The following is a 25,230-nucleotide window of genomic DNA, read 5'->3' as shown; positions in this document are numbered from 1 at the left end:
GATCTCATTTCACACCCTCTCTCACCATCTTATCATTGCTGTTAATAGTGCACTGAGAAAAGGGCTTCCATTTCTGTGCTCCCTGTCACCAGGGGCATGGCAGAGAGCGGGATGGAGGCACAGCCCTCCAGCTCCTCTGTGCTCCTTCCAGCTATCCCAATCCACAAATGCAGGGCCCACCTGGTAGGAGAGGATGAGCTGCTCAGCCATGGAGCCGAGCTGTTAAAAATAGGTTAGGAACTGTTGTAAAATAGTAGATAGATCCTTAAGCATGTGCTGTTCGTTTGGTTATTGTACTGTAAAAGGGGTAAAAGGGCAGTCATAAGGAATACAGCACTCAGCGTACCATACCGCACCTAAGCAAAGTGCACCACCCCAGGTGAAACGAGCCAGCCTGGACAGAACTGCAATGGGCCAATCAGAGCCTTAAACCTTCATGCAGATGAAGGATCCAAAAAGAAACCAGTCCAAAGGGACAAAAAACAGGATAAAAGGGGGTTTCTGACCCACTGAATCTGTGCCGCTCCATCTGGGACATCGCTGCTGACGAGCAGAGCCAGCCCCGGCGCTGCAGCATCCCGACGGGAGCGCTCCTGCTTGCCCGCGGGACCCCTTCTTTTCCTTATAATAAATGCCGAAATCACTTTAGTATCGGGATCGTGCTCTCGTTTTTACCAGAGCCCTCAGGAAACTCCTGTGCCCGGAATTCCCATTCCCAGGAACGGCAGCGCTCACTGTGTGAGCCCCGAGCGCAGCTCCCGAGCTCCGGCAGCCCCACGGGCCGTGCAGACCGTGCCAGGGCTTTCTGTTCCGTCCAGCATCTGCTACATGCTGGATTTCTGCTAGGATTTCTCAGCTCAGAGCTGCACACCATTCCCTCGCTAGAGGGAGTCTCAAGACAAGCATTGCTGAGCCCTCTCCGGGGCTGATTAAGAAGCAGTGGTGGCACAGTAAAGTAGGATGCTGGAAAGGGAATGATCCCTCAAAAGTCAAACAACAGCAGCTGCCGTGTTTCAAAAGGGCTTATGTTTTTTCTTTCTACAGAAGGCACTGCTTACATTATGCTGTTTCCTTCTGAAACAGACCCTGAAAGTGCAAATGAGCACTAAGCTAATGATGTTCTTCCGGAATAGACACCTCTGTACCAGGCTCTGTACCAGGCTTCATCTCTGAGTGCAGTACACCACAACTGGAACAATGTGAGGATTAGTTGGTATTTAAAACCCCAAGATACTGACCATTAAAAGCTACTGTTTACAGCTTTAAACCATTGTCCTAGAGTAGGATCCTACATATTAGCGAAACAAGAAAGGCAACACCTGTATTTTTCTGGAGGAAACAAGATTGTACAGGCACCAGCTCATGGTCACTCCTGAGGCTGCTCAAAATACAGCTTCTCTGGAGGCATGTGCAAGTTATTTTTTTTTTCCCCTCAGGAGTTCTAAAGGTAAAATTTGCGCTCAAAATACAGCTTCTCTGGAGGCATGTGCAAGTTATTTTTTTCCCCTTTAGGAGTTCTAAAGGTAAAATTTGTATATATTGAAGCCAGCTTAGGGATGCTGCTTCACTTGGTCTCTGATGCTCCCAGGGGAGTGTGATCACCAACGACAGCCAAGAAAACTCAAAAAAATCATCCTGGTAAATATGAGAACTCAGATCAAAGAATAAGGAGTTGTCATCCAGGCACACCTTAAATTTATGAGCAGTTTCCCTTCATCCCTAGTTTAATTTCCATGTTCAGTGTCATGTTGCTCACTGCATATAAAACCACGACTCAATTTCAACTACAATAGCTTTATAATTCTTGACCTAAAACCCCTCTTTCTATGCATTTTTCTTTTTAACAGGAGGAAAGTTAAGTGCTGTAGACATTCATTTATTTGTGTTCACTGAGTGTTACAAAATATGAAGAAACTTATGAATAACAATGTGATTTCTTAGTCTAACTATCTGTATTTTGATTTTCTACTCTGTTTTCAGATGAGAAAAATAACCAGCTAGTTATCCACCCTGATTAGTATTTAGTTCAATCCACAGGTAATGACAGCATCACCACAATAGTCTTTATTAATTTACCTATTAATTATTTACAGGTCCCAAGCTGCACTTCAGCTAGCTCAGTCTTGGATTAACAGCTGCTTGTCTTCCTCTTGGGTTGAGCTTTCCTGTACATTAAGCACTATCAACCACATCACTGGCTGCCAGAGTCTGAATTTCAATTCTGACTCTATTACAATTTCTACACTAGAAACTGTTCCTGCAGATGATTTTATTCTGAGGCTAATGGGAAGGATGAACAGCTGCAGCCAGCACTGGAATATTACTGGGATTTTACCCCAGCTCCCAAAAGCAACACTCACATGCCTTTGCTCCCATTTGCTTAAAAGCAAAAAGTTTTCTTTTGGTCCCCTGGCAGCTGCAGTTGGGCTGGAGATTGCTAAACCATCTGTGCCTGACGTGGCACTGCAGATCTGGGTCCTGCCAGCTCCTGCATGTTTCATCACAGCTCAGCTTTCAGTCTAGACAGGTCCTAAATGTTTCAGATGTCTCCTGGGCTCCTCAGCACAAAGCCAGGGTGGCATCAAGTGTGCACAGAGCATTTTTTAAAATTTAAAAACAAAACAAAGCCCCTCAAAAATGTATTGCAATATAGTAGTTATGAAACATGTTAAAAATTGTGCTGGGACTAGAGGCAGTACGTTCACATCCTGCCAAAGCTGACTGGCTGAATAGATGCAGTCTGACCCAAAATCCAGCTAATGCACATCCTCCTGCTCATGCCTGCTGCACAGGTGTCATCAGCAGAACTTCAAAGTGATAACTCCCAACTGCTTGATGACACGGTTTCTTTATTACTAAACTGTGGCAAACTTATGCATCTAAACAACCCTTTCACAAACATATTCACAGAGAACAAACTTTGGAGGCTGCCTGGCTGTAGCTCTCAGTCACACATCTGGCAACACTGGTGGACTAAAGGCTATTTAAATAATTGCAGCTTTTCAACTGAGAGATTGCAATTGCACATTTTAAAGCAATAAAGCAATAAAATACCTTAATGCATGATCACAGTCCAGTATCTAAACCTTTGTAAAGTGAAGAACCCACTCACATTTATCAGCTGGGGGGAAAAAAGTGCAAACTCCAGCTTATTTTAGGCAGGCACTTGCACTGTGTAAATGCAGCTCACTTCCCACATAGCCCCCCAAGGCTGCCCAGAAGTGAGCTGGCTGTCCCACTCTTGGGAGAAGTGTGCACCCACAGACAAGGGCAGCTCCCTTTTTAACTCACAGCTCCTCAAAAAGTAGCATTGTTCAAAGCAAGCACAGAAAAGAAGCATTTGGAATGAGCTGCTCTGAATCACGAGTTTGTGGGCTTTCATCCCAAACCATTACTACTACAACTTTTTATTTGAGGTATCCACAAGAAAGGAAGGTACACATTTTCCTCTGACATGCAAAGCAGTGCTGTGGGAGAAGACAAAGTTATTCTGCTAAAGAACCAGGGGGAACTGAAAGCTTTTCAATTTCAGGCACACATAGAGGACAATGAGACTTTTGTGCACTGTTGGTCACTGCCAAACCAGGAAAAGCAAACACATCTTGAGTATTTCCCCAGAGGAATTTAACATCTGCACTGGGTGCAGTCATGAAGCCCATCCTTCCCCAATCCCCTTCTTTTTGCCTGTGCTCTGGGCTTCCAGCATGGGTTTTCTGGGGGCTGTGGTGCTCAGTGGCTGGGAGAGGGGGACACCCTCAATCAGCACCTTGCTGTGCTCTCTTCTCTTGATAAAACTTTCTGTAGATCTGGTGATTTGATTTTTTAGCCCCACCAGAGCTGGATGCAGTTCAGTGCTTAAAGGACAGGTCAGCTGCTGTGAAAGCTCCTCAACTTGCACAGCCCATTCCTTTTTTCCTGAAGGAACTGAACTCTTTAAGCAAAAATCATCTTTTTGCCTAAAGAGTTCATATTTTTGAGTAGCTCTCAGAAGGATCCTCTGCAGATCCTGAAGTTAAAGACAAAGATCTTTTACTTGCTGCTGGAGACAAAACTGCATTGCAAAGACAACCAAATCCCATTTTCACAAGACCACCGACAGCTCACTGCTGGTGCTGCACACCCAAAGGGCTCTGCAAGGAAATCCTCACAGTCTGTGCTTCTGCTTTTCTCCTTGGTCCTCTTGAAAACAGCTGGAGAGGACAGAGTGCCTTCAAAGCCTTGGCAAACTTCAGACTGCTGGCTCTGCCGTGGGTCAGAGCGGCTGCAGTGCCTGGGGGAGGTCAGGGCAGCTGCGCCCTGCAGGGCAGCTGTACAAGCACTGACACCCCAGGAACAGAGCTTCCACAGGGCTGCACCCAAGGAGCAACACAGGTACTGCTCCTGACAAGACTCCACAGGGCTTGTCACAAACTGTCTTAATAAAGTATTCAGGAAGAAACCAAATAGAATGGCACGCAGACCCGACTGTCCAGCTGTGAGACATCTACAGAGCACTGCACTTGCAAACCAATGCATAAAAAAGAAGAAAAATGTAGATGCAGATCTAAACGTGACCTGAAGATTAGATTAAGCTTAAAAAACAGAGCTAACCTGAGAATTTCAATTGTCCATGGCAAGTGTATTCCTGTCTACCCTACTGAAAATCAGAGAGCCTTATCCACTGAGCAATGGTCTACTTTCCTTTGAAGGTTTCAAGAAATAGCTCTTGGAGTTTGCGAAGAGTTTTCCTGAGGAAGCATACTTTAACAGGATAACATTGACCCTTGATTTTCTCTAAGGGAAAATAAATAGATTATTCCTCCTGCAGCAGGGAAGCCACTTGTTCTTTGTAATTCCTAAGTTTTTAAATTGTGCTAGCATGGCTGTTTTAGGGACAGGAGAAGGACTAGCAAGGAGAAGCTGGGAACTTCATAAACCAGGGGAAATAAAATATGTAATTACATGGTACATTTGCTACAGAAGCCTTGTAGTTGGATGAATACTAAATTAGTATAAATAAATTCATTTTCATAGCCTGAGGACTAGAGGTGAGCTGTGCTTAAGCTGTCAAAAGAACATTATTTTTCATATTTCTTCCTGAAACTGGATTCCTCTTGCTTCCTTTATAAATAATCAAATGCATAAATAACAAGAGATAAATAATCAAGTTTCTTTAACCTCCTTTTCACATCTTTATCTGCTTATCTAGCAGTAGGAAACACTCTGTAGTCTCTCTGTGTGCAGAGAATAAGTGGTTTCTGACCTAAAGAGATTAAAATTCAGTGGTTACTGGAGGAGGATATAATCAATGTCAGATAAGAGATACTGAGCCACTCAGGCAACTGCTTCTACCCTTATCCTGTGCTTCAGACGACACTAGAGCTTTCATATTTGTCAAAAAATAAAGCTGTTTTCAAAGTAATATACAAAGCCTGGAGAAACCTATTTAAAAAAATAAAAAAAGACATTTCTAAGGTTCTCAGGCACATAAAATAAATCTGTTTATCTCTCACTGGAAGGGCAGCACAGAGCACTGTCTGATGCAATTTGTAAGGGACAGTAATTTTATTTCAGTTGTACAGAGTCATTTGGGCCAGCAAGGTGCAAGTCATGAGTCACTGTGCAAGCACAGTTCAGCCCAGGAGACCTTGGCTGCTGCTTTATATCAAATTATTCCATGCAGCCCTCCTCAAGATGTATTCACCTGGGATGTTATTTTGCTTTGCTTGAATTGTTTTATTTCAAGTGACTGAAGCATGGTATATTCCCCACTACGAAATGCTGAAAGTGGTTGGGGGAAAAAAATAAAAGCCATAAATTGAGGTTCTGTTATCTTTAATCCAGCCATTCCACCACCAATTTGGTTTCCATAAGATCACATCTGACAGGAACAATTTCTCTTCCCTTTTCCCCTCTCAACCACAAGATGTAATTTCATATTTACCCTGCTGTAAAATCCTAGAGGCTAGGAAGCAGTATAGATTTTGCATTTCATACTTGGGGACCGTTGGCATCAAATCTTTGCCTGGGTTTTTTAACAAAAAAAAAACAAACCCTTTACTTCTTAACTAGTTTGTCCTCAAACTATAAATCTTCTCCTTTTTCTGCAGCAAAGTAACAGAAAGTTTTAGTTGGTGGATGATGGTGATTGAGCTGAAAACAGCCTGCTCTAGTCAAGTTATTAAAAGTATTGGAGTCTTACCTAAAAGACATCATGTCTTTAAAGTAATTCTGTCAGAAAATTGTGGAAATTTTGAAAATATTCCACTCCCCTGCAGCAATGAATGAGCTGTAGCTACAAAGTAAACTCCAAAATCAAACTAACAAAACTTTGCACCAACTCACTAAGGATCAAGAGAAACCTCCCAACAATTGCTGCTCAGTGTTTTTTCATTCATTTAAACTGTTTCAGGAAAATGAATGAAATGTGAGTGCCAGCACACCATTTTAGCCAGGCACTCTCTGAGCCACATCCAGCCTTGTTTAAGCCAGTGAGATGACATCTGTTGAATTCAGCTCACTTTGGAGCAGCTTCCCTGAGAGGCAATGTGAAAAGCAGTGAGCACTGGATACTCAGTAATGAGAGCAATATTACTAAAAACGTTTGTGGACTGGTGTAAATTGGGAAATATTTAAAATGTGAGACTGAGGATTTTTCTATGGATATACTAGCTCCCTTTACAGCAGGTCAGTATAGGAGCATTGCTGTGGCAATTAACTTAGTCCCTGCCTGCTTTGCAGAAGCAGCTAACAGGGCTGCTAATAAACTGCACCTACTAAACAGCAAATCAAGGGCACATAAAGTCTTTATAATTTTAGAACAGAACAAAACTGTAAAGGTCATTCTGATAATATCACCCCTGAGCATGATCCTCACCTCAGCAGGCAAACATCTGGAAGATAAGAGAAGTGAGAGGATTCAGCAGTTGCTTGGCCCTGCATTGGCTACAGAATTCCAGGTCTGGGACCAGCAACATGCACGTGGAATGGGAAGAAAGAGGCAGAATCTAGATTATCCATCACCACCACAAGCTGTCTCCAGGTTAATATAAGAGTTTTTAAACCAAGCTTTTTTTCCCCATATGAAATTCAGCTGAAGGCAAGGGATCTCTGGCAGTCCAGAGAGGTGCAGAGATAAAGAGAAGGGTTCTGAGCACACAAGTTTCACACTGAGCCTGCTCAAGGCCAAGTCCAAACAATGGGAACAAGGTAGCAGAGAGTCTTATATTTAGAGTTGTCTCTAAGTAACTATTTAACATTACAGAACACCAGTGAAAGGTAGAAATTACAGTTTTAATAGTAAAACACAAACCACTCAGCCATAATGTGACACATTTATGGAGTGGCTTTGCTGCCAAAACATTTATTCACTTCCCTCAGAAAAAAGAAAGTAAACAATCCTGGTCTCTCCAGCCAAGAAGCAGTTCCCACTTTGGAGATAAAAGTGCACTGCTGCACATCCAAAGGCTACTGTGGTGTGACACTCCAGTTCTGCGTGTGTGGAAACAATAGAAAATGGCTGAGTTTAAATATCTGGTTTAAGGGACTATTCCCATTTGAGAAAAAAAAGACAGAAAATAAGAACTGGATAGGGATAGGTCTGGTGTAATCTCCTATATAACTTGCAAAAAGAAAATAGAGTGAAGAATGTAGGTTCAGATGTTTCTACTGAAGATGAGACTTTGGAGGAAACACAAATTTTAGAATTTGACTTAGCTCCACTTAGAAGAGAAAACAGATGCTTCAGGAACACAGAGCTCCACAGAGCAGAAACACTTGTGATACCATTGAAATACCTTGAGTGGTAGTATTGGAATTCAAGAGTTCTGACCATGTGTCACAGGGCTATGCTGGGGAACTTTTATTTTTATTCTATTTTTCTCCTTAAACAAGAGCACAACAGAATATGACACACTTTTCAGGCTCCATATAATAATGAGCAAAGACAGCAGGAAAAAAGAGTCAAATTAATAACAACTTTGGTGCAATTTAAAAAAGGAAACATGAAAGAACAACCTTTCAAAGCAAATAATCAAATATTATTATCAAAAGCATCCATTTAGTAAAGCAGGTGGCTTCTAAATGTAGAATATCCAGGCAACACTTGATAGAAAAAAATCTGTGAGAAATTAACAGCTACTTCCTACAAATTCACTTCTAAAGACAGACACTGACTTTGGAAAAATATTTGTTTACTGTTTATTATTTAGATAAGAATTTGCCATCATTTCACACAAAGAAGCTGCTCTCTGTGCACTCTGCCCCACCAAAATCCATACAACTTTGAGAGCATCACTCGGATCTTCCTGCTCATCTCAATGCTTCTTTTCTCCACCTATGCCAAGAAAGAAACTTCACCTTGCTAATTTTTATTCCTCAGGTTGTAAAGCCAAAGTGGAACTAACAACTTTATTGAGCCCATTGCTGTAAGCAGACACTCACCAGAAGACAGTGAGAATTTATGATCAAAGAAGAGCTCAGGCTGGAAAAGACCCTCAAGATCAGCAAGTCCAGTTGTTAGTCCAGCACTGGCAACTCCAACTCCAAACCAGGTCAGTCAGCAACACATCCACACAGCTCTTAAATACTTCCCTGGGCAGCCTTTTCAAATGCCTGAGCACCCTGTCAGGGAAGAAATCTTCCCTAATATCCAACCTAAACCACCCCTTGCACAACTTGAGCCCATTTGCTCTTGTCCTGTTCCTTGCTACTTGGGAAAAGACCAACACCATCACCCCACTACAACCACCTTCCATGCACATGGAAGAACATGACATAAATATTCAACAAAGTCAAATGCCTTAGCAAAAAGGTTATAAAATATGCAGGAGGGCCATATTCTTTCAAGCTTGAGAAAAGGAAATAAAGCAAGATCTTTACTCACAAGGCAGAAGAACAAGTTCCCAGGGATGCTGCAGCTGAGAAACAACGTCACTGTTGCAACAAAGGCCCCCTCAGAGGCTATTTGAATCAGCTGCCCACCCCATTAACCTAATAGTGCCCAGCCCTAAGAGGGAAATCCTGGTGCTAATGAACTCCCTGGCAATCTTTCTTGGATTTGAAGGGCCAGGATTTAAAGTGGGAGTTGAAGTTCATTGAAGTTAAGGGTTCCTGTTACTGGCACTGATGCTCACTGTCAATTTCAGTGCTTCAGCTCCACTCAGGAATAACATTATGGTGAATATAACAACAATAATGGTATTTACATCCTGTGCCTCCCCTCTCTTGGGCAGAGAGCAAAGGCAAAACTTATAGGCAAGTATTGGGCCACTTGAATCAACAGCTAGGGGAGGAAAAGGGAGGCAGCCCTACTCCCAGTGAGGCAAGGGACGAGGGGACAAGTTTCTGTGGGAAGCAACTACCACGAGGCACTGCTAGATACCCCAGTTTTGATGGGATTGCCTTTTAATGCTGCTCAGCCCTGCAGGGAGGGGGCTGGTTAGGAAACCTCATGGGGTGCTGTCAGCTGCATTTCAGCTCCTGAGTGAGGCAGGCATGAAGGTCAGCAGGGGCAAGTGGCAGAGAGGGGCTGCAGGTTCTGATTTTTGAAAATTCTGTTCAAACAGAAGAGAACTTCACAGAGTCATTGCCCTGTGGTAACTCACTAAAGTCGTGCTATAAATTAAAACAGGAGTGTAAGCCAGAAGAACGTGCAGCATATTCTGCGGGCACCCCGCAGTGCTCAGAGCAGGACAGAGCAGCATCTGCAGCCTCTCAAGAATGTCTTCTGCTCTTTTAATAGTTCTCCTCAGTGGGGTGTGGAGGTTTGTATCACGTATCTTTCTCCCCTGGCTGAATCAAAAATAGTGCACTGAGTCACTGGTGACAGGCAGTCCCTGGCCACGCTGAGCACGTGTCCCCCAGCTCCCCCAGGCCTCCTCCTCACCTCCAGCAGCACTCCTGCTCCAGGAAGGGCTGCAGGGAGGAGAAAATCCCTCTCTCTGCCACAGCACGTGCTTCCAGCAGCTCGGCAGATGATGTCTGTGGATCCAAAAATACACTGAAACGGGTGGGAAGTTTTCTGCTGCCTTCCAGGATGCTTGGATCAGGGCTGTCGGGTTGGAGATGTCCACCTTGGAACGGGGCAGCCGGCCCTGGGTGAATGAAGTTCCACATGGAACATGCCCTGCAAAGAGCACTAATCCTGCCCATTTTTAGTGGGAATGCCAGTATGACACTGAGCACAGGGAGAGGGAAAAGGTGTAACCAGGGAGCCTTAAATGCAGTGATTTTGAACCTTAATCTCTTCTCCTGAACCCTGTTCTGAAGAGCTAAAACACTTCCCCTTCCACTCAGACCTGCAAAATGAACAACAGGGAGCATAAACCCATAGTGGTTCACCAATATCCCGATCCTAAGAATAGATATTTCCATGCTTTGTACAAGTAATCGCTGTGAAAATTGCAAGCTGGGCAATTTCACAGAAGTTTTTGGGTTTTTACTGTCTATTTTGAGTTTCTATTTTAGTCTTCAAAACATGTTTGTGCTTTGCCCCAAATCAAAACAATCTGTGCTAGCACACCTGCAACAACTACCTTCAGGGATGACTGAGGTACAAAGAGTAGAAAAGGAAGGAAAACACAGAGAAACAAATTCAGCTTTCCAAGAGCTGTTAATTACTCATTAGTTTGATATTATTAACTATTAATACATAGCTAACCAGAGGGCTCAGACCCCCACAAGCCCTCCTAGCACTGCTGCCAGCAGGGCTCTGCTGTGGCTCCTACCTTGCTCAACAAGCAGCAATATTTACCCACGGGGTTGAGCAATGCTGGTCATGCCCAGCCCCAGTCTCCTTTTCAGGGCAGCCTGAATTTTGACACTGCCCCTGCTGCTAATCTGTGCTAGCATGGAGACCTTGGCCTTGTTAAAGACTCTCATTCCAGCCTCCCTTTTAGGGAGGTATCTGCCTTTTAGGGCTCTAATGTCTCATCTCAGCATCGTCACACCTTTGCTGGTGCTTCAAAATAAAATTGTCTATTACTGCTTGCCATTGTCTTCACACTGTGTAACTTTTGGATTTTAAATGTACTTATTTTGTATCCCTGACTCTCTTTTCCCTTATAATGCCATCTCTTCAGTTCAATGCTGGCTTGTATCTATTTTACAGGGACATGTCCCACCGAAGTACACCTAATTTTGTATATATATGTTTGGATTTCATTAGGAAATGCAACATAGGAACTGAGATGCCCAGGGGCTCACCAGCAGTCACTACAAGTATTTTAAAGCTGTGACATCCAAGTGTTCTGCAGTCTCCTTTTCTGATTAAGCAGCTCTGTGATCCTGCTCCCCATCCAAGCAGCTCCACAAACTGAAAGAAGGGAACAGCGACCCTGGGAGCACAAACAGACAATGGTCTCCTGAAGCACACAGAAGGCAATTCCACTCACTCAGCTGGTTCTGCTACGGCCAAAACTCCTCACTGGGCTTCCTGCTTGTATCCACGTCCACACCTGAGCCAGGGCAAGCCTCCAGCTTCCCTCACCTGTGCCGAGGACAGGAGGGAGCCACAGCTCTCCCGGCTGCTCAGCAGGATCCAAACTGTGACACCACCTCCCGACAAGAGGCGTAGGCTGAGAAAGAAAGTTCAGAAGCCCACTCGCTTCTGAGTTCAACTATGGAAAACACAGTGCTTGCTCACTGCTAAGAACGAGGACTTTTCTGTGTAAAAATGATGGCACTGACGCCTTCCTCAGAGCCTTCCCACGGAGAACGGGGGTGGGCAGCAGCAGCAGAACTCTAAGCACAATTTCAGACACCTGTGCTCCCAAATACTTCATAAATGACTAATTGAAAGGATTCCCGAAAAGAAGTAATATCCCTAGTGCAAAATAAATACACTCATCCTTCCTTGCTCTGCCCCTAAAATGCTTCTGAATATTTGAAATGGTGAAGGAACAGAAGGGTTTTATATCACAACAATCAAAATCACCAGCACTTTGATTCAAATAATTCACTATGGTGATTTCAACAGCACAAATCCTGCCTTCCTCATAAAATTATGATCCTTTTTGGTTTGCAAGACTTCAGAAAAATCAGGCACATTTTTTAAAAAGAAGTGACATAAAAGATGCTCCTGACAGCAGCCCAATGAACAGAAGCTGTTTCTTCCCATCCTTCCCCTCCCATCTCACAGGGAACAAAGAGAATTTTCCACCTCCCAGTTTCACAGATTTCCCCGGGGCAAAAAGAAGCCTGCATCCGTTCCTGAAAATAGCTGCATGGTATTGCTGCTGAAACTGCCTCACATCTAGGTCAGATCTTGAGGAGATTTGCAGCCAGAGCAGAAATGGTTTTATGAGAGAACCTTGAGGTGCCTCTTACACACTGAAACAAGGCACTAGGGAGACTTATGGACAGGCCAAAGAGTTCAAGTCACTGGAAAGCCAACTAATATTTTGTGTACGACTCTTGTGAGAGCAGAGCAGTGATTTTGTGGCAAGTGATAAAGAGCAATGAACTTTCAAAGGAACCAAGGTGCCTGGGAAGGGCAGGGAGCTCTACTGTAAGTGCCCTGTGACAGGCAGTGGGAGACAGGGGCGGTATAAAAAAGAAAGCCAGAAAATAATGTGACAAATCAACTCAGTCTTACAGAAGAAATTTAATCATGTAAGGCATTTAATCATGCCCTATTTAAAAAAAACAAAACAGGGGGATGGTATGATTATAATATAAAATGTGCCCTTCCAAATTCTCTTTGCTGACTACTTGCTAATGCTAATTTTACTGTCATTTTGTTGTGAAATTCATTTCACATTTTCAGAGCTGTTCACAGAATAATATAGGTGCATTGGGGATTTGGAAACTGAGCTGGCATTTATTCCTGTAACTGGCAGTCTGGTAATGCTTCATAAAAGCAAAATACATAAACACCAAAAACATAATAAAAGGTTTTTCATTTTAACCCAATACCTGATTTCACCCAAACGTTGATTGTTCTATTATAGATGCCTGAAAATATTCCACAGTCACTGTGGAAGTTTTCTTACCCTTCTGAATGAGTTTGTCATACAGTTACGCTGCCAAGGCATCAGAAATTTGCCATATTATTGCCAACACAAATCATTTCAGGTATCTGCTGTGAACTACAGAACACGCAAGTCCTGATACTAGATCCTCCTTGAATAATTATGTTTAAAGTAAGTTGGTTCTCTCTGCACAGCCTGTGCAGCCAGGTGTGGGATCCGTTCTGTGACGTTTCTTTAGGTTTTATTTAGACATTATATGTTTTTTTACCTGGGTGGCAGTTTGCCCTGCAGCTAATGCTGGTGCCATGTCCTAATAACCCTGTGTAGAAATAAACTTGCTGCTGTTACCAGGAGCTCCAGAGTGGATTTGCAGGAGTGGGAGAAGGGGAATTGCTCCCGTTGTCACTGTGGGACCGAGAGAGTGAAGACTGCTCCTTCATGATTGCTGGCAATAACAGATCTTGGATCCAGCTAAAAACCAAGGCAGGCACCAGCTGCACAGGGAGGTCAGGATGAGATGGGAATGGGAATTGCTTCCTCAGCAGCAGTAATGTTTTTGACACAGCATCCCAGAAGTGAACTCGCTCCCTTATGCACCCTTCCTTCCCCTAAGCACAAAAAACCTTTGTTTCTTTTACGAAAGGGAAAGGAGTAAAAGGTTTTCCCTACTGCATGCAGATATATTTTCAGCATTCAGCACTGTCCTTTCATTCAAAATATGTAATTCTATTTTTATTCCCTGATTATCTAGCAGAATTCACCGTGACCCAAGGGAGAGGTTAATTCTTGTACTGAATATCCTAGTGCCATGTGGCTTGGAGAAAGGGAATGTTGCTTCTCTTCATTTTGAAATTAAAATGCAGAATTTTCTTATTTCTAATTGATTTCAACTGTATATTATCTGCTGCTCCTTTTAAAGGCAAAGTATTGCTTACTCTCAGAAATGTACAGTACAAAAAGGTATTCCTGAATGTTTTATTTTGGAAGTGTAAAGGCTTTTAAAATAAACAAAAGTAAATATTCAAATACATTTCATACTGCATGTGGTAGGAGTGGCTCCATACAACACAATATGGATGATGCAAATCCAGCAGTTAATTTCTTTGAAACATACAGTATAATATAGAGACACTTCCAGATCTGGTCTTGTGTCATTGCCTGACCCTTTTTTTATCATTTAAATCCAGCCTACTTTATTAATTATTAATGTTTTATTTTGCTATATTGATTGTTCAAGTTAGGAAAAAAAACACCAGTTAAAAACTACTGACTTGCGAACACTGCAAGACCCTAAAAAAACTGCAATCTCTGAGGATAAATATACATTTATTTTTTGAGAAAATGTGTCATTACCTGCAGTTGAATCAACGCAGAATGATCGTGCGATTAAATAAGTCTGAATTGAAATTTAAAGCTGCAGACCATGATTCTCCCTACTCCCAGTTCTGCTCAAAATCTCTCACACCTTTAAAAAAATATAATTAGCTTTAGATTTCCCCGCAATAAATAACACCAGAACATACCTTGTGCTACCAACCTGAATTTTAAAAAAAAGTAAGAGGCCACCTCAGTGTTTTGAGTTCATGAGATCTTTGAGACACAAAGCCCTAACAGAGTTTCCCGGTCAGAAGGCATCAGGAAGGCTCTTCGCTTATGGCAAACTTGGGCTTTAGCTTGACAGACCTCCTCCTCATTGTGCCTTTCGGGGACAGTGGCATGGTGTCCATAATGCTCTTGTCCTCCTCCAGCTGCCTGGCGGTGCACGAGGGGGTGGGCACTTTCACCGTGTTGCCAAATTTGGAGTAGTCCACCGAGTATCGCCCGTCTTCCTCTGCCACGATGGGCACAAACCTTTGGCCCCAGAGGATTTCGTCCGCCAGGTAGGAGGTCCTGGCCTGGGTGGTGATGCCGGTGGTCTCCACCACCCCTTCCAAGATGACGATGATCTCCAGGTCCTCGTGGTGGTGAAGGTTCATGGGGGAGATGTCGTAGAGGGGGCTGTTCTTGTCTATCACGTGGTAGATGATGAGCGGGGAGACGAGGAAGATGCTGTTGCCCCCCACGGGGTTCTCCATCTGGATGTCGATCTGGTTGAGGGGCACCACCTCGCCCTCCAGGCTGGCGGTCTTCTTCACCACCTGCATGCGGATGGTGGCACTGATGATCATGCTCTTGCGGAGGTCGCCCACGCGCAGCATGAAGCAGAGCCGGCCCTCCCGCAGCGCGATGACCGCGTGCTTGCTGAAGATGAGGGTCTCGGCCCGGCGGTGGGCCTGCGACGTCTTCATGAAGATGCAGCCCAGCATGATGGCGTTGATCACCAGCCCCACGATGTTCTGCACGATCAGCACCAGGATGGCGGCCGGGCACTCCTCCGTCACCATGCGCCCCCCGAAGCCGATGGTCACCTGCACCTCGATGGAGAAGAGGAAGGCGGAGGTGAAGGAGTGGATGCTGGTCACGCAGGGCACGAAGGCGGCCGCGGGCCCCGCCGCCCCCTCGGCGGGGTCCCGCTGCAGCCGGGTGCTGTGGTCCAGGTCGCCGTGCGCGAAGGCGATCAGCCACCACACCATGCCGAAGAGCAGCCAGCTGCACAGGAAGGACATGGTGAAGATGAGCAGCGTGTGCGGCCACTTGAGGTCCACCAGGGTGGTGAAGACATCCTGCAGGAAGCGCCCCTGCTCGCGGATGTTCTTATGGGCCACGTTGCAGGCGCCGTTCTTGCCCACGAAGCGCGCCCGCCTCTCCCGCGCGCGGTACCGGGCGTGATCCGGCACATCCTCGGCCAGCCGGGTCAGCACGTACTCCTCGGGGATGATCCCCTTCCTCGAGAGCATGGCTCCGCCGCGCGCCGCCCCGGGCAGCGGGGGCGGGCGGAGGGGCCGAGCGGCGCTGCGGGNAGCCCCCGCCGCCGCAGCCGGCCCGGCAGCGCTCCCCGCCGCAGCTGGGGGCGTTTCTGTACCTTTTCACCCTCCTTTCCTTTCCTTTCCTTTTTTTTTTTTTTTTTTTTTTTTTTTTTTTTTTTTTAATTTCCCTCCGGAGGGAGGGTTTCGGCCCGCGGTTTGTATGTAAACATTTGATACAGGACGGAATTGCCGCCTGCCATTAAGAGGGGCTCCTTTGTGGGATGCCGTGGCCTCATGTCGGGTGATTATTCCGTGAGATGGAGGCGGGGGGAAAAAAGGTACTGGCCAATTTTAAAAAAGGAATTTGTAATAACAGTAGTGATGGCATTGATGATAATAACAATAACAAAACAACAACAATAGCATAACAGTAAAATGACAAAAACAACAACAACAATAATAATAATCTTAAAAATATATATGTATATACTGAAATTCACCTACATGTCTTTTGGTAAGTAGGAGGAAAGCATTAGTCTGATAAATCGCCAGGCAGTGGTAGGAAATTTGAATAAGCTGAATCCAAGGATGTAATGGCTAAACAGACACCTGGAACTAAAGGGGCTCAATCCCTCTGAAAGTTTTGCCAGTTATTTAGAATAAACAAGGTTGTTTTTTTTTTTTTTCTTACTGCAGAGAGGAGACCGTGAAATGATGTCAGCTGTCGCTTCTCAGGAAAATGTCTACAGTACAAACAGCAGTGAATCTTGCAAAAAAAAAAAAAAAAAAAAAAGGCCAGAAAGGGTTAACACCCAGTGACATGAACTTCCAGACAGGCATCAAAATCCTAGAAGAGGCAACATAGGGAGGCAGGAAGCTAGAACCTGTTTGGGACACTGGGATGTCTCTGTGGGTATAAATACATACATGGGCATGCCTGTGAGGATGTGTCCTCCTGACAAGATGCATTATGTAAAAACAGTCTGATGTGGCTTTGCTGCTGTATAAACAGCAATATTCTCATTGATGTGTTTATTTCCTCTGGTTTCAATATTTTGTTTCTATTTCAGTTTAGACACCAACATTGTGGAGTTTTTACAGCATCCCAGGATATTCTGGATAAGAGTTTTTTCTTTAGTACCAATGGATTTGTGATTATTTATTTTTTAGTTGCACGACATGTGTCCATGGACTTTCCCTTTAGTTTTGGCTCTAAGTGCTTCGGTACACACTGTAAACAGCTCTTGGCACTGATTCCCTGGGCAAGGCAATTGTCCAGTTGGTGTCTGGGAATCAGCCAGTTGGGGTTGAAAGTAACTTCCACCACCTACAGCTGCTTAAAGCAGCCCACCTAGGGATTTTGGAATAGAAGTTTGAAGCAATCACCCTGAGCTCTCTGAGCAGTTGTTAGAGGTCTTGTAATTAATTGTTTACTATTACTTTGCACTACTTGTACTTTTTATGTATGACTAGTGGCATGTCCTTGCACACATCAATTCCTTTTGGAGGGGTCAGTTCCCCAGTCTGGTTCATCATTCTTGCTGCTTTGATAAATAAAGCTAGAATAGCAAGAAGGTGCCCTAGCACGTGGCTGCCAGGCCACTGAGTTAGCCAAAGGTAGCTAAGCCCTTTCTCTAGCCCTTTCTCTTCTACATGCCTTCATCTAGTCACCTCCTAGACTCTTTTTGTGCCCTTGGTGTGCATGTCACCCGCACCTACACTTTTAGTTTGTTAACTACATTATTTATATGACAATTTAATTTTTTAAAAAGTTTGGGTTTTTTTTTTAAAGCCCATTTTTCTTTCTAAACATGAAAAAGAAAACCCATAACCCAAAAGGATGAAGTAGATTGAAATTTTACTTGTCAGATGTGTAGTTCTGTAGCCGATGGCAGGCCTTGCAGAATTTTGCAGTGAGCATACTTTCTAAACATGAAAAAGAAAACCCATAACCCAAAAGGATGAAGTAGATTGAAGTTTTACTTGTCAGATGTGTAGTTCTGCAGCTGATGGCAGGTCTTACTTCCAGAATTTTGCAGTGAGCATTAACAGGCTGTACAACACCAGGCAACTCATGGGCAGCATTTTACACTCTTGCAGACATGGACACAGGGATTCCAGAGCCAGTCCTGACTTTTGTGCCGTTTTTCCTGACTCTTTTCTAAGCGTGGTCTTTATTCTGTACCTTTTCCTCCAGAGGGCGGTACCTCCATAAACGTGGAATGGATAAAAGCCTGTGTCGGGGGAGAGGGTTTTAGTGGAAGAGTTAATTTCTGCATGGCCTGGTGCTAGGAACGACCCAGGGAGGGGTGATTTATGGGCAAACTCACCACGTTGCTTTTAGGAATCCTGAACTCTCAGAGCAGTGCTTCCTTGTTTCCAATTCTGCAATGGGACTGTCATTTGCCACCTCTTTTTCTTCATCTCTGAGCACTTAGGGGCTGAGATGGGATAGCAAAGCCAGTGGCTTCTGCTGAAGAATTTCTAGAGCTGTCTTTATGGATCAAGTGACAGATACTTAAAAGAAGAAAGTGACAGATCTTCTGAGTGAGCCAACATATTTGTGTTAACAGCTGCTGAAAACAATTGGGCTCACAGGAATGAACAATCCCACTCTGTAGTAGTGAATCATGAGGGGTAAGTTCTTCCACCCACAAAATAGGTTTTACACTTCAAAACTCCCCCCTCCATTTACTCTAATTTTAATGGCTATCAAACAAGATCTTATGATAACTGTCAAATTAAAATTTAGTTGTTGCCATGTTATTACTCTGCCTTTAGAAGCTGAGTAAAGCTTCAGAGGCTACACAGTGTTAGTCTGACAGAAAGGAAGCCTCATAAATCACCTTGCAGTACGAGTAGGTGGGCAGAAGAAAAGAGATCAGAGTTGGTTATGCAAAGCCCCAAGGGGAGGCATGAGCAGAGCTGGGAAGAGCACTGATGAAGCAGCCATGCTGTGTTTCCTGGCCACATGAAGACAAGGGAATAAACCCTATAAAGTTTTGTATAGTGGAATCACTTATACAAAGCAACAAGAAAACCTCTGGTTGCAGCTCCATGGGCAGCCTATCCCCTAACACCTTTGGGACTGAGACAAGTCCCATCCCTCAGGAAAACTGAAAGCCTGGCTTGGCTTGCACTGTCTTGCAGCCACTGCAGTACAGCCCTTTGCTTAGTGATGCCTCAGTGCCCTACAAACACATTTGTGAGCCTGGTTGACAGTGACTGCTGGGCTGCCCATCTCGTGGCAACGAGGTCTGTTGACCTGGGTAATGTCAGTGAGCCTTACACCACAGAATAATGTTCTTGGGAACCACTTCTGGTCACTGGTGAGACTCTTAATCCTTTGCAGTTAGGGGCAGGAACTCCCTGGCCCCAAACAAACAAGACCAGTTTAAATGTGCTGAGGAAATGTCCTCGCCCAGTGGCAGCCAAGAGCCCCCCTGTTCACAGATATTGATTCAGCAGTGTGGTGCCATTAAAAATTGGTAATTGTTGGACATGAATGAGCTCTCCCTACTCTCCTGCTACGCTACTTTGGGAATTACAAGTCCCATTTAAAATGGAAGTGTGTCACTTGCACTTTTGAGTTCTAATTTCTTAATGCTGCAGGTTAAAGCACAGCCTCCTGTCCTTTCCTCCCTGCATTCCCTTCTGAGTGAGGCTGTCAGAAGCTTGTGGAATAGGAGCAAGCCCAAATTGCAGTGCCAAATCCCTGGCACTTCATTAAAAGCACATGAAACCTCACTTCCCTGCATCTCCCCCCTTGCCATTAGAATCTCTAAGAGCTTCCACAGAGGGCTGCAGAGCCTCTGCAGTGTGAGTTTGAGGAGTCCTGCAGAGTGGTGCTTTCCTAAGCCTGTACAGGATGAGATCCTGCCTTAGACCAGTAATGGGAAGGCAGGAGACAGCACGCCCAGGGGCTGTGGCACAAAGCTGCTCTGTGCCCTTCTGCTTCCACTTTTCCTCTCTTAGCCCTAATGGAAGCCTGGTATTGCAGGGTGAAAACTCACCAATTATTCTGCAGCCATTCTTTCCTGGACACTGCCCAGCAAACAACTCCCTGGAGGAGGAGAAAGCTCCCAAATGGCCTTTTCCTCTCTTGAAAGGTGGTAGGCAATGACAGAGCTCATGCCTTTCATCTGCATCACCACATCCTACCTCCTGACTTTTACCACTGCTCATTCTACACTCTCCTCTGGTGCCACTTACCTGCCCTCCATTGCTGCCCAAGTGACAGCAGGGATGTGCTGCAAATACTCTGCTCTGGAACTGGTGACACAAACAGCAACAACAGTTCTTCATTTTCCCTGGCTCTCTGCTGCAGTGCCAGAAGTAATGCCTTAAAATATCACATATCCCATGAGAACACTGAGGTGTCTTCTAGAAAATAAAGCTTTTAAAAACAGGTTCCAAACTAATTGAGCAGGCTAAAGAGAGGGAAAAAAAAAAAAAAAAAAAAAAACAAACCAAAAAAAAGATAAAGAGCTCTCCTAAGCACTAGAAATCCTTCAAATAGGGGAAGTAATGAAACAAAAAATGGATGTAAAAGGTAAACTTGCTGTAAAAAGAATAAGTGAAAAACTTATTGTAGCCTTTATTGACATTCTAACCCTCCATTAATGAAAGAGTCCTGGAATGACTGTCACAGGGCACGGATAAGTAACTGTCTGGCTGAATTAGGATAATTTCAGTGGTTAAAAGTTATCTGAAGTGTACAGAATTTATTGGTAAGGGTCACAGTAAATCTAGAGACAGCATAACACTGGGTGAAATATGTGAAACTGGGAGATGAGTCAAGCTCTCATGGCCCTGAGCTGCACTGAAAGGTTTAATGCTGTTTATTTACCAGACTTGGAGGGATCATTTCCAGATGAATTGGTACATCTGCACTGGTCTGGAAACAGTGTACATTAAACACTGATGCTTTATCAGAGCCTGCCTCCTCTCAGCTTCTTGACAGTTTGGGAGGGAGTCAGCCTCCACCCTGCTTGGAATCAGTGTAATAGTATTCAGTGGGCAGAAAGATGGAATCAGATTGTAATTTATTTCCAGACTGTATTAAAGGAGAGTCTAAGGCACAACTCGGGCACTATCAATAAACCACAGTATAAAAAATGCTTTATAGATTTTGTATTTAGATATTAAAGCTTTACAGAGTCATTTGATTGAAAGAGATACAAGCTTCTGAGAGATACCTTTGGTATATAATTTTTCCTTCTGCATTTAGTCAGTCATGAACATTATGTACAGTAGGGCTATGACACATAAAAATAACATGTTAATAAATGATGGGGGGGTTGAGAGTGACATAAAAACTCCATGTTGGGTATGTTTGATGTGTATACTGTTGTAGTTCACCCATGTGGTTTTTTTCAACTGTATTTTGTGATTCTTTATCAGCAGATAAAAAGAAAAGTAGTAGTATACCAAAAGTAAAATACACAGATAATTCATTAATACTTCAGATGGAAAAAATGGCTCATTTTATTAAAAAAGGAATAGCTCAATTTATTATGAAATAATATTTATTTACAGATATTTTACATTTTTAGAAAAGAATAAAATTGTATTCTAAAATGCTTTATTTATTTTTATTACTTATCTGCTTGTACAAAAGAAGCAAAGACACTGTCTTCTTGTTCTAGCAGAACCTCAGGCTTGTCATATTCCAAAATAACCCCTCTCTTCATGACAATAACCAAATCTGAATTGAGGATCGTGTGCACGCGGTGCTGAAAAACAAACAAACAAACTGCCAGGTCAGTGTATCTCTCTATTCAATATATTCCAGGATAAGATAGGCTTCTGCAAATTAATTTTCCTATGAAGTTCAAGTTTGATTAAGGCTACTTATCCTACTTTTTCCTCCTCATTTTTATGTAAATACTGCAGATAAATATACAGACCAAGAGCCAGGTGGATACTCAAGTACCCAAAAAACACACAGGTACATGAGTATGAGGAGTCCTGCAAGTTCCCTTTAGAATGTCCCCAGCCCAGAGTCCTGCTCCCAAGTGCAGCCAAAAGAAGGCAGCCAGACAGAGGAGGAACTGGGCAACAGAGTGTGGAGCTGCCCGTGGGAAGCTGGGAATTCTCCCACTCCTGGATTGTATCTGGGTCTGGGGAGGTTCCTGGGCTTGGTGTGGTTTGTCTGTTTAGAAATCTGATCTAGTCAGCTTTACAAGACTCCACTCCTGGATTGTATCTGGGTCTGGGGAGGTTCCTGGGCTTGGTGTGGTTTGTCTTTAGAAATCTGATCTAGTCAGTTTTACAAGACTTGGGCCATGTCTTCTGAGCTTTCTCAATCATTTTGCATCCATATCCTTTGGAAAAGACTTTTCCATGCTTCCTCCCCACTACATGAACAAGTACTCCCTCTTCTGTGTGCTCAGAGTTTCACCTGGTGCTCCTTGCCTGTGACTTTGCAGACCTCTCTCAAGGTCATTACATTTTCCTTCTTCCGCACAGAAGAGCCCCAGCCTGCTCAGCTGCTCCCTTCCAGGAGCAAATCCAACACTTCCAAACTCATCCTGTGCTTCTCAGCATTTTTCACTTGTAATGTGTTGTTCTGGGCATAAGGAGACTGGAACTGCACACAATATTCAAGGTATGTGTGAATTATGGATTTTGAGTTCAGCATTCTTGTTTCTAACCATCTTTTTTATTTCTTTATCCATACCACATTTTTCTATCATAACACAAGCATTACCTAAATGCATTGTTTCCATCTTTTTAAATAAAATGCTTCAGTAATTTCCATAACCCCTGGCAGATTTAATTTCCTTTGCTGCTGCTTTTAGCTTTTTTCCCCCTACCATTTATTTTTGGTTTGATTTTTTGAAAGCCTCTTCATATTGACAGAACTCCACTTTTTCATGTTAACTGTAACTGCATGGGATTTTTTTTGGATCTGCATCACTCCCACAGGGATATTTAATCTCAGAATATTATGGTTGCTGTTACACAGTTGCTCTTCACCCATAAGGTTCCTAATCAAGTCTTGGGCATCCTCAGTATCAAAACAACTCTTGTATTTCCTTCTCTGGCTTTCCTAGCCAGATTTTCCTTAAAATAATCACTGATGGCATCTACAAATCTCATAACTTCTGCAGTTTCTATGCCATTTATCCAGTCCACAGACAGGGGACTGAAATATCACATTCCAGCTAAATTTGCTGCCCTTGTCTGATCTCTTTCAGTGTAACACAATCAGTGCTGCCACCCTGGTAATTGTGAGTAACATAGAAGATAACAGAGAGCCAGTACTATAACTCCTGCTATTCCTATTCTTCCTAAACAGAAATTAGGAATATATGGCTTTTTCTGGGAAAAAACCCACCAAAACCAAGACAGAACAAAACCACACCTGAAAATCAACAACACAAAAAAACAAACCAAAACAAACAAACAAAAAAACCCAAAAAACCAAACCAAAACAAAACCCAAAACCCCAAAAAATCCCAAAAACCCAAAAAAAACCCCCACACCCCAAAACCACTACCTATCCCACAAACCCCCTGTGTTATGTTTCTACTACAGAATGTTTTGAATACAAACCCACATGTGCTGTAAACCACATTTACAATTGGAAGTAAGCAAAAATATTCAAACTAAGTTTATTCCAAGATGTTGTTTGTTTGAACTGTGCAGTTTAAAACTCACCAAGAGTGAAAAAGAAAAATGAAGTTTTTTCAGCCTGTCCCCAAACAAACTGAAAAAGATACAGATGCAGAATACAGTGCAAATCTGAATTTTCATGCAGAGAAATCAGGAAATGTCATGGTTATGATTCCTTTGCTTTTTTGTAACGACACACTGGATGGATACCATAAGATAAATCTGGTCTTTTAGTATACATTTGCTAGGTGAAAATAATTGATACTCAGATTCCTGAGCACAGATTTCTTGTGTTGAATTTTTAAATGTTAAGAAGCATACTGACTTTGTTTCACCTCCCTGAAATGTGCATTTACTTGTCATTAGTTAAAAGATTATTTTAGCTTGATGAAATTTATATTTTGCAGCAAAGTATATGGCATTTTAAATTAGCTTAAAATGGGAAACAGAAGATAGCATACTCTAATTATGTGCCTTTGCAGGTAATTTGACTTAGCATCATGCAACACATTTAACAAGCCCCTCTTATGAATTTAAGTAAGAAATTTAAAATGGAAAAGAAAGCTTACATTTAAACACCATTTAAAAAAAGAAAAAGATGACTGGCCTAATTAACACATTTACTAAGAGTGACAAGAAGTGACTAATGGGACATTTCAGATCCTGGTTAGCATTAGGATGGCAGCAGGGACTGTACTTACTGCTATTGTAACCACAGTCCGGTCAGCAAATGCAGTCATTACCACCTTCTGGAGAATGTTCTCCTAGGGAAGGAAGAACATTTGGTGCTTTTCAAACAACAGAACTTGCATAATAGACACAGAGAAGATAAAGAATAAGAAGGCTTCAGTAAGTAACCACTGACTATTCCGTGCTGTATTTATCATCCATTGCGGATATGAAAAATGAGCTACATGTCCAAACTAAGCCAGAGCCTGGTCTCTCCTGCCATTGCCTCCGGGGTTCAGCAGACACAAGAGCTGTGCTCTGGCCCCAAATTCCTGCTGTCCTGGCCTCGGTTTGACACTGAGGAAATCCAAGGTGAATTTTGGGTGCTGCCAGGCTGCCCATGCGGCGCCTCTGTGGCGCGTCCTTCACCCCACTGCAAGGCCAGGAATGTTCCAGCACAATGGGGACATCTAACACCAAGGGGTGGCAGGGACAAGCAAGGGACTGTGCTGTACCTGGCATATTTAACAGTGGAGATGATATTTAAGATGGCCTTAACATACATAGCTCTCACTCAACAAGTACTCATCCTTTGCTATTTAGGAGACTGTCTTTGCGTTCCAAACTGCTGGGAAGTGTCACGAGCACAGAGACCTTCATTTGTTATTAGCTGCTCTTCAGAGAGGTATTTCAAAGGAGGAACTTTATCCTCAATGCATCAAAATTCAAAATGTGTTTTAACTGGGCTGTGTGCACTATGATTCCCTTGCTGAAGCTCAAACACTAACATTTTACTGAACTAAAAATTGTAGCTTTTCCAACAAACCCCTCCAATTATGTTCTTTACTTACAGCAGAAAGAAAACTGAAATATTTCCTGTAACAACACAACAGATGAAAAAAATGTACTATTCTATCTGGCTAAAACCCAGTCACTGCACTATTACTGAGTGCTTCAGCATCTCCCTAGAAATTCCAGGCAATTAATGCAATAATCCAGTACGCCTTTTCTGTGTCTGTGTTTATTTCCTTGCCCCTACTTTCAAGCCTTCTAACTTTCTAACTTGTCCTGTCAACCATGCTGGGAAAACTTGCCAATTCACCCTTCACTGACCATCCCAGCTGACCTTCCCCAGCTTTGTTTAC

At 43.4% G+C, this 25,230-nt stretch overlaps 2 protein-coding genes across 3 annotated transcripts in view; both read right to left on the bottom strand.

Annotated features, from left to right (window-relative positions):
• Positions 1–12,568: 12,568 nt before the first annotated feature.
• Positions 12,569–15,859, bottom strand: KCNJ11 (potassium inwardly rectifying channel subfamily J member 11). The gene has a single exon (XM_041415133.1). The coding sequence runs from the start codon at positions 15,785–15,787 to the stop codon at positions 14,585–14,587; it is 1,203 nt and encodes a 400-aa protein (XP_041271067.1). The 5' UTR covers positions 15,788–15,859; the 3' UTR covers positions 12,569–14,584.
• Positions 15,860–20,914: 5,055 nt separating this feature from the next.
• Positions 20,915–25,230, bottom strand: part of ABCC8 (ATP binding cassette subfamily C member 8) — a 74,366-nt gene continuing 70,050 nt past the window's right edge. For both annotated transcript variants that reach the window (XM_041414966.1, XM_041414968.1), the window contains exons 38-39: positions 24,118–24,180; positions 20,915–21,531 (exon numbers count right to left, since the gene is read on the bottom strand). In XM_041414966.1, the coding sequence (XP_041270900.1) occupies positions 21,394–21,531; positions 24,118–24,180 (201 nt within the window). In that variant the 3' untranslated portion in view covers positions 20,915–21,393. The remainder of the gene's footprint in view (positions 21,532–24,117; positions 24,181–25,230) is intronic.

Source organism: Onychostruthus taczanowskii, unplaced genomic scaffold, assembly GCF_017590055.1.
Source record: "Onychostruthus taczanowskii isolate IOZ18803 unplaced genomic scaffold, ASM1759005v1 scaffold49, whole genome shotgun sequence".
NCBI classification, from domain to species: Eukaryota; Metazoa; Chordata; class Aves; order Passeriformes; family Passeridae; genus Onychostruthus; species Onychostruthus taczanowskii.
This window is presented reverse-complemented; position numbering and strand designations above follow the sequence as displayed.

Coding starts and splice junctions, on each gene's coding strand:
- KCNJ11 (XM_041415133.1), bottom strand. CDS start 15,787: ATGCTCTCGAGGAAGGGGATCATCCCCGAGGAGTACGTGCTGACCCGG.